The 14,218-nt window shown below is 44.2% G+C and overlaps 1 protein-coding gene across 1 annotated transcript; it reads left to right on the top strand.

Annotated features, from left to right (window-relative positions):
• Nucleotides 1-7,607: 7,607 nt before the first annotated feature.
• On the top strand, nt 7,608-10,248 carry SOX11 (SRY-box transcription factor 11). Its single transcript, XM_027750077.2, has one exon. The coding sequence runs from the start codon at nt 7,854-7,856 to the stop codon at nt 9,063-9,065; it is 1,212 nt and encodes a 403-aa protein (XP_027605878.1). The 5' UTR covers nt 7,608-7,853; the 3' UTR covers nt 9,066-10,248.
• The last annotated feature ends 3,970 nt before the right edge of the window (nt 10,249-14,218 follow it).

Genomic DNA, 14,218 nt, shown 5'->3' with positions numbered 1-14,218 from the left:
AGAATTTCATATAAACTTTTTTCTCCAAATCTATACAACTAATAGGAATATTATGTGGTTTGCTTCTTTATTCAGTAATGAAGCTCTAATTTTCATTTTCACTGTACAGTTGTTGCACATCTCTCATTTGGATTTTGCCAGCACAAGCCCAAGCTCAGGATTACCAGCAAGAACAGTCTGCCTGGAGGGAGAAGTCAGGGCAGCCCAAAAAGCCCCCATCCCACCTTCTCCAAGCCAAGCTCTGCCAAAACTGGGCAGAGGTAACTTGGATGGAAATACAGCCAGGGCATGTGGAGGATGTGCTCGACACTTCAAGTAGCTCCTGCCTATGGTATGGAGCTTCACAGCAATCCGGGAAGGAGTTTACCTCGCGCAGAGCCAGCACACACACCATGGAGCTCGTCGGCTGTGGCTCCAGACATCACACACTGTGCTTTCACAGCTCACATGTGGGAAAGAATGGCTGAAGGAAACCTCTGAGCTGTTCCCTGGTGGGCAACTCCTGGCTGGTCTGAGAGGACAGGTCACATTATGGCTCTACCCCTGGGTATATTTAATTTTGTGATTAGGAAATGGCATGGGACTTAGGTGGTATTTAGATCAAAGACCTTCTTAGCAGAACCCCTACAGATTCTTGCAGAATTGTGTTCACTGGGTGACTCCTGTAAATCTAAAATCTTTTGGGCATATGCCTCAGAGTGGCTTTTCCCTTACTCTAAAATTGTATATACAAAAGGCAGTGATCAGCAGATCCTAATCAGGCGAGCACATGGGAAGTGAGACTTGTTAAGTGTCTTTCCTGCAGATCATGTTTCTGCCTCCTTCACGGCAGCAGAGCCAAAGGAAACACCCTATGTCCATTTTATAAGTTTTGATGTTATTTGGCTGTAAGCGAGGGCTAAGCCAGCTGCAGCCCTCCACTGCTCTTTAGGAGGAAGGAAAAGGCAAATGATAAATCTGTGTGTCTGCATCTATTCAACATGCTTTATATCTCTTAACAGGTATATCAGTGTGACACCTAATAAATACGTTTTGTTACACATTTTTGTCACGTCCTTGCTAAATTTCCAAATTCTAAGGAACCTGATGGACTAAAAAGACTTCCTCCCCCTCCCCCACCTAAAAATAGTTAGCAAATCCCATGCAATAAATATGATTATCATTCTAGACTTCATGAAGAGAAGCTTTAAGCATATTGCATAAATTAAGTACATAATATAACAAATCCTATATGAGTTGTAAACAGTCTCCAACTAAGCAGGTTAACTGGCACACAAGTGTGAAATATTGCACAGTGAAACCTGTGTGCCCTAAGAGACTACCCTAGGGTACTGACAAATACTTTACAACATGAAATTACCTACATTAAGCAAACTGGCTCTGCAATTTAGCCAGAGAGGGTCTATAATTGGTTCAAGGTACAGCACTTTTTCCTAAGAGACCTGCTAAAACACTATGGATTTCAATGTCTACAGGCCAACAATGCAAATGTATAGTATTATGAATAAACTTTGTCACTTTGAATTGTTTTGAATTTTGTGGAAGATTTCATATCAATCAAAATAAAACATGCTAAAAATAAGTGTTTTCCAATTAATTTCATATAACTGAATTCATGGCAGCTGAATAATTAAAATTAAGATAAAATTAAAATTGTGTTAAATTCATGCAGTGAATTTATGTACATCAATTTTTCAGAAGAAACAAGTAAACATTTTGATTTAAACAAGCTTAGTAACAGTAATTTCTGACATCAAATATCTGTGATATAATCTCTTATGGGATTTCCTTTACTTTTTTCAAGTACAATTTTAAGACACTTTTAATAAGGGACACATCTCGTTTAAATTGTTCTCCTGCCCTAAAAAGTGACTTGGTAAAAATGGCATGAGGAGGCTCTGGATTCATTATCACACTGATTTTTCTAACCAATGAGCTCAGTTTGTAAGTAAATTTCTAACCGCCAGCTGCACAAACTCAGCCTGGGTCCTGGATCCTTTCCATCTCATGCATCACCACCAGTAATAAATGTCTTGTATGCCAGAATATGCCCTCCATGGCATCTGTGCAATCCCAGTGCCATCCATGAATTTGCACAGGTGTTGCTGGGGCCAGACTTTCCAATCAATAAGGTTACACACAAGTGACTGAGGAAATTATCTTCCAAACAGAGCTACTAGTACTACAGTGATCTGTGGAATGGAAGGGACCCTATCTGACTGGTAGAGCCAGGTTTTAGTCTCACAACCAGGAAGAAAAGTGTTTTGTCTTGCAAACAAAAGTCTGAGAGGGGTGAGATGTATGTGAAACATCCCGACACTATTTTTTATGCTGTTTCTTAGAGAATAAAATGGCTTTGCAATGTTCTTTTGCTCAAAGAACATATTCAGAATTTTTTTTTTTATAAGATGTACTTTGCAATTGGGATGACATTATGAAAGAAGGTAAGTGATACGTCTTGGTGTCTTAAAACATCTCCTTGTCTAAGATCAGTATGTTGAGCTGAGAGGAAATGGCCTGCCCATATTATCCCAGTGAGATAGCACTGTCATGCAATGCCTCAGGGGAGCATGCTGGAGGAACAACCATACTCCAGGATGCCAGACTTGGAGTCACAACATAGCTGCAAGAATAAGGTTACTTTCTGCTCCATTTTAAAGTCCTGGATTATTTCAACCAATGTACACAATCTCTTTTTCTCAGGATGTCCTTGACAATCATCTGTTTACAAGCAGTGGTCAAGCTATGTTTCTAGAGCTACCTACAGGCAGCAAGAAGTTCAAAGGCAGTACTTCTGTCACAGCTCTGTTGTGACCAGGAGTAGAGCTGTGCATTGGACAATGAGTAAGGTGAATATTTAGCTCCGGCAGGAGGTGAGTTAGGAGGAGCTGTTCCTGCTCCTACTACAACCTTCTCTGGGCTCCAGCCGGACCCTCCAGCAGCAGAGGATCACACTGTCCAGCAAAATACTACACTCTGTGCTGAGCAGTCAGAAAACCACCACAGCACTGCCCTCGCCAGAGTGGTATCTGATGCACATACTTTTGACAGAATAAAGATTTCAGCACAAAAAATCAGGGTGAAATACGTCTGTATACCTTTGTCTGCATTTAGTTTCAAATTGAATTTAAACTGAATTTTTCTAGATTTTTTCCAAACTAATTTATCCTCTCAAATGATTACTCTACTTCAGTTAAATGACTGCAGTTCAGCTCTTTATCTGAAGCTCGGTTGTTACACCTGTCAGCTCTGGACACCTATATACTTGCATTTTCAAAACAAAGACTTTGTGTAAACCAGTCTTAAGCAATCTCAGCTCCAAAAGCATGTGGTAGCTATCATACAGTAAATGAAAAAACAGGAGAGGATGCCATTTTCCTAGCAATGACAGAGAAGTTGAATTTTTCATGTGAATTAGCAGTTTAAGATAAAAACTCTCAGGAAGGGAAGATTTACCAAACCTTAAAAAGCACAGTTGGTGTGCCTTTTCACTATTTTACCCTGTACTAACTAACATGAGGTAAGATCACAGCTTATTTCTTTCATCATGAATGCAAGACACAAGGAATTTTTGTTTATTCCAGAAAAGATCCCTAGGAAATGTGTCTGTGAACTAACCTCGTGTTTGACCACTCTGTTCAGAATTCATCATTTTTTTTTTCTGTTTTCTGTTAAGACAAAACTCTCTTGACACTGTAATTCTTTCTTCTTCCATTTTGAATCCACAGCTTGTGACTGAAACCACTTCCCACACCTTGCAGAAGGTGCGTAACTCCAGTTTTCCCACACATTCCCCAGGAAAAGTCATTTTGGGCTCTCCAGACAAAAATCTGCAGCACAATTTAGAACAGGCAAGAAATAAATAGCCAGAGGAACACTGTACTCAGTACTGTTTATCATCAGAGTTAGCACAGTAAAAATCTTGGCTCTCAGTTTACTCAGATTTAACACAGAGAGCAGGCATATAGGAATATCCTCCACTTTTTCTGAAACAGTATTTCTTAAACAACAAATTTTTTTTGCTCATATTTAATTCCTGTTTGATAGTCAAAATCTTGCAAGGACAGCGTAAGGTTAGTCTTTTAAAAACATGGATCGCTTCACCTTTTTAAGCACTGATGAGGGTAGATGTAAGCACATCGGGCCACAAGCAGAGGGCCTATATTCCCATGTGAAGTGTTTCCTACTGGCTTCAGGTCTTTGGAGGTACCTCAGCAGCTTCTTGCCTTCGAGACCTCAGTGCTTTCATGCCATTCTCATGCTGCACAGCACTCAGAATAACACATCCCCAAAACTAGAGCACTCGGAAGAGCAGTGTAGATGCAGACCCACAAAAACAGCCTCCATCCAAGGGGACAAGCATTAACCTCTCTAATTAATCCTGTTTTACCTGTTTTCTCTCACTTTCTGTCATAGCCTAGCCTTCTATTGACCTAGATAATGGAAAGATGATTATTCATTTGAATTTCAAAAGAACGAGTAGTGGGCTGTTAGCTCTAACTGCTGCACTCTAATAGGAATATACATGCATGCATACAATTATTGAACTGCTTTTAGAACAGAAAAATATTTCATTTTAACAGTAATATCTACTTATTCATGTATTTAATCAGATTTCTAAAATCCTCTAGTTTTCTTTTTTATTTTTTTTCCTAGAGTGTGGCTACTATTCATCAGTCTGTTTTCATGTTCATTATTTTCCTAGTGCTATCCTCAAAATACAACAAAACCCAATCAGAACATGCTATTTAACAAGCACAAGAAAATGGTAATGCTGTTTATATTTAAGAAATCACTTCTGAGGAAAAATTGAAATGCTGCCAAGACACGTCAGAAAATTAGATATACTACAAAAATAGAAAAATGGTATTTATGAATGTTATGTGACACCTATAGTATTAAAACATGTTTTCACAGGGACACATATGAAGGAGAAGAAACATCCCAGAAGAAGTCTGGTGTAATGACAGTGGCTTCAATTTACACGAAAGCTTTATTAAAAATTATCTCTCCTGACCTTAATGTGTTAAATGTCAGGTTCTGTCATCCTGGTGGATGGAACCCCAGTCTTATCAATATTGATTATACGGCTTCCATTGTAATTGAATGAAAGTTTTCCAAAATAGTTAATGGCTTTTGGAAAATGATGATTCAAAAAAATAACAGTATTTTGTGAAAATTCATTGCTTTGATTAATTTCACAAGAAATAAAGATTCAATTTTCATTTCATCAGCCTGAATTTTATGTGATTATATGACATAATGAAATCTCCCATAAAGCTGAAACACCAACAACAGATTAAAACATTTTGACACATTTCATTTTGCAAAACTACACCATTATTTCTTTCAAGATTCAAAATACATGTAAAAACCTCAGACTCTCTCATGGGGTATCTGAATACTGGTATTTACAGAAAAAAAACCACTAAGAAATAGGGTTAACTGAGACATTGGTATCCTGGTATCATTCCAGTAAAGGATCCCAGCAGCAGCAAAGCTGCCTTCCCTGGCAGTTAAGTACCTACGTACTCCTGAGACTCCTGTCCGCATCGTCATTACAAGAAACATACTTTCACTCTTTCCGAAATCCTTGAGACACACACGGCTCTACAGTGTTTCCAATTTGAGTGAGTCCTCACCCGGATGGAGCAGGAAGTGTTAAACTCACAGCCCTCTTGGAAGGAATGCCCTGTCCTGCCAACAGCCCTCCTCGGAGAGACCACAGCTGACCACAGCTGCGACAAGAACTCAGGCACTCCCTCACCAAGGTACTGCACACTCTCCTCATGTGGTTTCTGTAAATTTTAACATTTTATGACAGGTCGAGAACCTTGCCAGTCAAATTTTCCATTTTATCTCCTGTCTCTCAAAGGATAAGAATTACTATGGAGCTAGATTGTACCACGAGGTGCAATCACAAGGAGAGAGAGGCAACAAATCACTGCTGGGGGTACTCACGGGCAGGCAGAGCAGTATTTTTCAAAATCTATCTTTACGATGAAGTAGCTGAACCTTCTTCAGCTGTGCCCTTTTCCTTTCCTCTACTCTGTGCACCCAGCTGGGGTCAGGCAGGGGAAGTGACATGACAACATGTATCTGCCTCAAATGTATCCTTCAAACTCCTCCAGACTCCTGACAAGTGCAGCTGGGACCTGGTAGCCCTAAGTATCCATAAGCTAAAAGAGGTATATGACTGGGTTTTTTGTTTGTTTTGTTCCTGTAACAGCACTAGTCACTCTGCAGCCCTATGATATCATAGTCACATCATTCAGACACAATAATTTTTCGGTGGTCTGAGAGAAATGAACCACTGTGATAATTAGAGGATGATTTACCAGAGGACCTGCTGCACCTTTAGCACCAGTTCATAGGATGTGCTCTGGCAGAGGAGAGGCTGTGCCAGGGCTCATTCCTCTTGCTGCCATCATGTCTGTATCCATCCAGCCATCACAAAATTTATTAAACTTTTCTTTTTTAATAACTGCAAGTGGTAGCTGGAAAGACACAAAGAGACCCACAAAACAGTTTGGGTATCCATTTCCAGCATACGTGTTGCAATCAAAATGACCAAAGGTACACCACCAGCTTTGGATTCCTCAAATTCTGTGATAAAAACAAACATGGGATTATCCAGAACAGGTGGATCCGCTACGGGCGTCTTGAATATGTCTCGATATTTCCGGGAAAACAAACATATAAACAGAAAATCAGCACTGTTTGATGCTTTCTGCAAGTTTTCATCCCGTACTTCGGAGAAGCCGCCTTTATACTCTGCCCACAGCACGCGGTTAGTGCCTCCAGGTGGGTGCGACGATGCTCCCGTCCCTCCCGCGGGCAGCACCCGCGTTCCCCGGGGGACCAGGGGACCTCCCCCCGCCCCGGGCACCGCCGAGGCACCGTTCGCATCCGCGGCAACTGGGAGTGCGCTCGGCTCTGCCCTGCGGCCCCACAGACCCTCTCGCTACCGACGAGCCACCGAGACAAGCCCCGGGAGGGCAGGGAGCCGCAGCGCCTGGAGCGCTCCTCGGGGGGCCCAGGGGCCCGGCCGCGCTGCGGAGGAGAAGCAGGCCATGTGCGGGCCGCGGAGGACACCGTGCCCCGGCCAGGGCCGCCCGGGCACCCGCGGCGGGGCCGGTCCCGGTGCTCCCCCCGCGGGGCCGTCGCGCCGCCGCCGCGGAGTTCCAGCGCCCCCTGCCGTCCGCCGGCTGCTCCGCGCGGGGCTCCGCCGCCTCCCGAGGCAGCGGGACGCGGGGTGAGCTGCCACCGCCCCTCACCGCCCCGCGCCCGGCGGTGGGGCACAGCGGGCGAAGCCCCCGCGGCGGCGCCGCCGACCCACGGGCGGAGGGAAGGGAAGGAAAGGGAGAGGATCGGACGGGTCGCCGACACGCCAGGAGCGCCGGCAGCACCACCCCCGCGGCCGCGCCCCCGCGCGGGGGTGTGTCCGCGCGCCGCAGGGTGGGCGTGGCGGTGGGCGGTGCCGGGCGTCGCCATTGGCCGGCGGCGGGAGTGATGTCACCCATATGAGGCGCTGATAACGCGCGGGGCGCGGAGCCCGGAGTTCGGCGGGGCGGGCAGCGCGCGCGCGGCAGGGCGGGCGGCGGCGCCGCGAGGCCGGGGCACGGGCACAGCGCGCGCCCAGCGCACCAGCCCAGCCGCACCCGGCCCGGCCCGACCCGGCCCGGCCCGGCCGCACCGCCCGGCACGGGCACTGCCACAGCCCCGGCACTGCCACAGCCCCGCCGGCACCCGCGGGATCCGCCTCGCAGCAGGGGCAAGGTGCGGCGCTGGGAGGCGGCGGCGGAGCGGCTTTGTTGGCTCGGAGGGGAGCGGCGCCTCGGCGAGAGCCCACCATGGTGCAGCAGGCAGAGAGTACGGAGGCGGAGAGCAACCTGCCCCGGGAGGCGATGGACACTGAAGAGGGCGAGTTCATGGCTTGCAGCCCCGTCGCTTTGGACGAGAGCGACCCGGACTGGTGCAAAACGGCTTCGGGACACATAAAGAGACCGATGAACGCGTTCATGGTGTGGTCCAAGATCGAGCGGAGAAAAATCATGGAGCAGTCCCCAGACATGCACAACGCCGAGATCTCCAAGCGGCTGGGCAAGCGGTGGAAAATGCTGAAGGACAGCGAGAAGATCCCTTTCATCCGAGAGGCGGAGAGGCTGCGGCTCAAGCACATGGCCGATTACCCCGACTACAAGTACCGGCCCAGGAAAAAGCCCAAAATGGACCCGTCGGCCAAGCCCAACGCCAGCCAAAGTCCCGAGAAAAACGCGCCCGCGAGCAGCGGCGGCAGCAAGAGCGCCAAGAGCTCCAGCAAGAAGTGCAGCAAGCTGAAAGCCTCCTCTGGCTCCTCACCCCCAAAGCCGGGAACCAAAACCGCCCACCACGGGGACTACACGGGAGACGAGTACGTCTTCGGCACCCTGAAAGTGAGCAGCAAGACAGTCAAGTGCGTCTTCATGGATGAGGATGAGGATGAGGACGAGGACGAGGACGAGCTGCAGCTGCGGATCAAGCAGGAGGCAGAGGAGGAGGACGAGGACGAGGAGCCGGGGCCGCAGCAGCTACGGCGGTACAACGTGGCCAAGGTGCCGGCCAGCCCTACCTTGAGCTCCTCGGCGGAGTCCACCGAGGGGGCCAGCCTGTACGAGGAGGTGCGGGGCGGCGCCGCGGCGGCGGGCGGCGGCAGCAGACTCTACTACAGCTTCAAGAACATCACCAAGCAGGGCCCGCCGCCGCCGCAGCAGCCGCCCGGCCTCTCCCCGGCCTCCTCCCGGTCCATCTCCACCTCGTCGGCTGGCAGCGAGGAGGCGGACGACCTGCTCTTCGACCTCAGCCTCAACTTCTCCCAGCACGGCCACGCCGCCGCCGAGCTGGGGGCGGGCGCCGCCGCCGGCAACCTCTCCCTCTCGCTGGTGGACAAGGACCTGGACTCCTTCAGCGAGGGCAGCCTCGGCTCCCACTTCGAGTTCCCCGACTACTGCACCCCGGAGCTGAGCGAGATGATCGCGGGCGACTGGCTGGAGGCGAACTTCTCCGACCTGGTGTTCACGTACTGAGCCGCGGAGGCGGTGAGAGCGGCGCAGCTGGAGCGGCGCAACGCCGGCGATGATGATGATGATAACGATGATAATGATTGAAAAAAAGTCTTGTTTTCTTAAAAAAAAAAAAAAATCTCGAAGTTAGTTCCGAGCCCGGGAGTTGTGATTTTATTTTTTTTATTTTTATTTTTTGTGTTTATTTTTTAATTTTTATTGCGTTTGGTGATCACAACAACAACAGCAAAGGCAAATGGGACTGGGGGAAAAAAGATACAGAAGGCGCTGTTTGAAGCTTGTCGGTCTCTGATTGAAGTCTGGAAGATGGTCTGCAAAGAAGTCTTTTGGCAGCACAACTGTTACTCAAGGGGGTTTGTGGATTTTTTTATTTTTTTTTCCCGTGTGAGAAGAAAAACTGTTTTTTTTTTTTTTTTTTTTTTTTTTTTTTGTCTGACCATTGCAACTTTTTTTGGAGGGAGAAAACTGATGTCTTCTATGCATCCGATTCTTAACAAAGCTGCAGGGAGCTTGAAAAAATGCAGACTGTACAAACGCTTACAAATAACTGAACTGACTTAAGATCAGAGTTTACTTTTCAGATCAAATTGTTTATGGTTTTACAAATGTGATTTCTACTTGCCAACTTTTTTTTTTGTAACTTGTTCCCTTATACCTCCTTGATTGAATACCAGACAGCCTAGACCTCAGTACAAAAAGGTATTGAAACATTTTTGATACATAACAGACCTCAGTCTTTTTTAAAAATTAATATATTTTCAGGCGTATTTTTGTACAGTGAAAAGGGAACATTCTTGCTGTGTTTTTTCAGTAAGACTTTTCAGGCACTTCTTCCCTTTTATTTTCTTTGTTTTTCTCTGTTTTTAGCATGCAAGTTTGTTGGTACGTTACGTCCTGGTTTTAAAAGGATTAAAATTTTAAAAAAGTAATCCTTGCATCTAAAGGCCTTGTGGTTTAAAAAAAAAAAAAAAAAAACACACTTTTTTTGTACAGCTATAGTTCAGATTTGTTCAATATTTGTAGGTAAAGATTTATTGAAAATGGTGATATAGACCTCAGAGCTGTTATCTTAGTTTAAAAGATTGTATATGTACTGTACTATAGTAGGACTTTATGTATCTCATACGCTGTGATATGTGGATGGGGCCCCAGATGGAAGGTATGAAACTGGATTCTCGATTTTAGCAAAAAAAAAAAAGAAGAAAAAAGAAAAAAGGCACATAGTTAAAAAAGTTTCTCATGTTGTGCAATATAATCTAAAGTACAGACCATCTGCATATTTTGTAGCAAATGATGGCAAAAGCAGACTTGTGCACTGTCAACATCATAGCCTGTTTTTTTTTTTTTTTTTTTTTTAATGCTGAAAGTCTGTATCTTGACAATTTTAATAAATCAGCTGGAACTGATAGAAACTCGTATCGCAATTAGTGTCTGTAGCAGTAACGCTGGAGATGTCGTGTTGTCACCCCTTGTCCGCGGAGGAGCGGTAGCTGTAGGCTGTTGTGCATGATCAGAGCTAGAGGGGAAGGAGAGTCAGGACTACTTTTTTCCTTTTCTTCTCTCGTCGCCTGTTTCCCACCGGCTTTGCTCCGCGGGGCCGCGGTTCGCTTGCTCGGGCCGCTCTGGGCGGCGGCAGGTCGGTTCGCCCCGGGTGTTTTCGGCTCTGCCGCCTTCTCCCACCGCCAGCCGGCGGGGGGACGAGCCCAGCTCCCGGGGCGGCCCCCGCAGCCGCTTTCCAGGGCGGGGAGCTCCAGGCGGGAGGCGCGGCGGGGCCGGGTACCCGCTCCCACCGCCGCCGGGGACGCGACTGCCCCCCCTCTGCATGCTCCAGGTCCTCTTCCTCTCTGCGGTTTTTCCTTTCCCGCTCCCGTTTTTGATGAGTAGCCTGGGCGAGATTCGAGGTGGAGGTGCTGGGGGGTAGCGGTGCTGCATCTCCTCCACCCCGGGCAGCGCTCGGCCCGCTAAGGCGGCCCCGGCCCCTCTGGAGAGCCACCCGCCGCGCCTGGCGGGCAGGGCAGGGCAGGGGATGGGGGGGGACGGGACGAGCTTGGGCTGTAGGTGAGCAGACTTTGTCAGTGTGCTTTTTTTTTTGGGGGGGGGTTTTTTTGTGTTTTTTTTTGTACCTTAGGAGCCATCAGATTTCAGTTGTGCACTCTGAAATAGCTACTGATGGCAATAAACAGACTCACGAGGTGGAAGTTTGTTTCTCAAGAAGTTTACTTTTTTTTATCTGATAGGCATTGATAAATTATTATTATTTTTTTTTTTTCTCCGCTAATTAATGATCCAGCTGTTTACAGGGACAATTCACTGTGCTGGTATTTTGGTGGCAACCACTGCTACAGGCTTTCAGACTTGCTGAAATGAAAATCCTGCATACACATTTGTAAGGCATAATAAAACATAACATTAAAACCTGCATGCATGTTATGTTTAATCAAAGACAACTCTTAGGCATTTAAGTGGTGAGATATCTTACTTTAGGTTAGTTAAACTGGTAGTAAAATGATTAATATAATCTGATCTCTTTCTAATAATAATAATAATAATAATAAAACACTCATGATTCTAAATAAAAGTTGTTTGGCCTAAATCTTTGCTATCAGAAAAGAGATATAGCATATCTGGGAACTCAAATTTATGTCTTGCATTGTGATAATTTTTTATGAGAAACTGTGTTTTAAAACAAACTTAATTACAATACACAAGATATCCTTGGCAATGGATAGTCCTCAATAAAACAGAGTTTCTTGAATTTTCAGTTTTTGGTCTCAAATGATTAGTGTGTTCTCCATGTAATAACTTAGAAATCAGATTGAAAACAAATGACATTTATCTCTTCTAAGGCAAAAGAGTGAAAGAAAATAGATACACTGAAGTGCTCTAGCCTAACCATTCACTATCCTGCTATCGAAAATCCGGTTTTGGACTAGGGTGATGGAGTAAGTTGATCAGGTTCTAAGTCTTAAAACTGAGCCAAAATTCTCTTAGTAATTCTTCAAGCTATCATGAGGTTGGGATGACTTGTTCTTTCAGTCCCTTTCTTCTGATATGCATCCTTATTTATTAAAGTGATAATAGGCAGTGTCATTAAACATTTGTGCTTTACAGATGTTCAGTGAGTTATGAATGATTATGGTCAAATACAGGCTGCATTTAGTTTGCATTGTAATAAGGTCTGTGTCTCAGCCTACAAAAATTTTGACTTTCGTATGTTTTTGGAAGCTGTTTTTAAAATTATCATTTAAAATATTAGTCAAGGATAACTGATTTAAAGGATCCACGTATAGAGCAATCAGGCATATTTTAAAAGAGCAACAGGTCTACTTTAGTCAAAGAATATAATGCCCACTCAAAAGTATATCTTTTTTTTTCTTCTAAATGGGAATTATACAGTACTCTATCAGAGGAATATTTTGAGTGAAGGTATATGGTGCAGGGAAACAGGTTTTTTTGGCCAAGCAGTTGAGTTGTTTTTATTTTAGAGTTTATTGTATCACATTACTCAAGGAAAAAATTAGGTAGTGTTCTGTTTAAGCCACTACATAGTTAGGGCTGAAGTTTGATGCTGTTGAATGCCTAAGCTCCTGCTGATCTCAGTGAGAGTAAAAAACAATCTTCTAATGAATGATAGCATCTGCTAAGCTACTGGATTTATTTTTTTTTGCTTTTGTCATAAGTAATAATATTTATACCTTCTGTTTCTCTTTCCTTTTTGTTTTTTAGTGTGCATAGGAATCTGTTGACATGCTAGAGCAGTCCTGTTGCAGGCCTAATATCTCCCATGGCCTTTTTCCCCACATTCCTTGCATTTGTTTCTGTACAGTACTACTCTACGTGTAATAGAACTCAGTGACAGGAGGGAGAAAAATGAGCTTTTCTATGTTGAAAGACAGTTTGCTTGCTAACACTGAGGATGTCAACTCAATGTAAAAAACATAATCAAACATGCTGATTCTTTTTATTTTAAAAGTGAACATTTTTTACAAACTTACCATTTTTCCTCTTTTGTTGTTTTTATCATGTTTTTTCTCTCTTCCTTTTAAAAGAGTCATAATGAAGAAATATTTTCTTTCTTTAAGTGCAGTCTTTTGCAAATGTGGTAGAAAGACTCATTCCACTCTTAAGTGCTACATGCTCTTTAGGCATTCACTGACATTCAGATGAAACTTCTTCAAGTTTATTGAATGTGATTTGCATGCGTGCAGTATGATCCTTCTTTGCTCATGCCTTTTTGAGGAAAGTGCAACTCTGTTGTTACACCAAGGGAAAACTGGTGTGGGGTCAAAGTCAGGGCCATATAAATTTTAGGTGTTTGATATTCAACACAGTTCATGAGGTTCCATTTTACATCTTCACAATTGTTGCCTAGTAAGGCCTTAAACCTACTCTGGTTAAAAATAAAAATAAAAAATTCTCATTGAGCTTAATGGGAGTTTTTGCCATAAGGGCTGCTGGCAGGATAGGTGTCTTATTTTTCTCCTAACCTTCATTTGTAAGCATGGCCAGGAAAAAATAAACAACAAAAACTTAATACAATGAGTTGCCTTACATTTCCCCTACTATACAGTTGTATTCCTTTGATTTATTTCCTTTCCCCTCACTCACATCCAAGGCTGTGATTGTTTTTGTTTTTCTTAATTTTTTTGCACACTACCTATACCAATTAACTGCCTAATTAGTTTTATCTTCTCTACATGGATGCAGTGAATTTGTAAGAGAATTTCACAAGCAAGTAGTTTTTTAGTAAGTTTAAAGTAAATAGAGTTTTAAAGACCTATTTTTATATTCAATATAAAGCACAAATGTGCAGAAAGTGTAGAATGACTTACAAAAAGGGAAACAAAAGTTCATAATATTTCATATATAAAAGTAATACCTTCTTTGGGGAAGATTCTCTTAGAAAACCCAATACTTATGCCAGTGCAAAGATAGGAATATTTTAAAATCTCTTAGAAAATTGTGATTGACAGCAATTTAAAAGGAATGACTTCTGTAGATATAAGGAAACCCCTAAAGCAATATGGATAAGAAGGGGTGAATGGTTTTCAATGATGAACAACAACCTGGAAGTGTGAGAATGGAGGTTTCAATCCTTATTAATTAATCAAATTTCTTCTTTTGTGGTTAAGTTACAACATCTGGATTTTCTGTGA

The sequence above is a fragment of the Pipra filicauda genome, unplaced genomic scaffold (assembly GCF_003945595.2).
Source record: "Pipra filicauda isolate LSUMZ 115617 unplaced genomic scaffold, ASM394559v2 scaffold248_size1969534_pilon, whole genome shotgun sequence".
Classification (NCBI taxonomy): Eukaryota; Metazoa; Chordata; class Aves; order Passeriformes; family Pipridae; genus Pipra; species Pipra filicauda.
The sequence above is the reverse complement of the archived record's forward strand: the minus strand, read 5'-3'. Positions and strand labels throughout refer to the sequence as shown.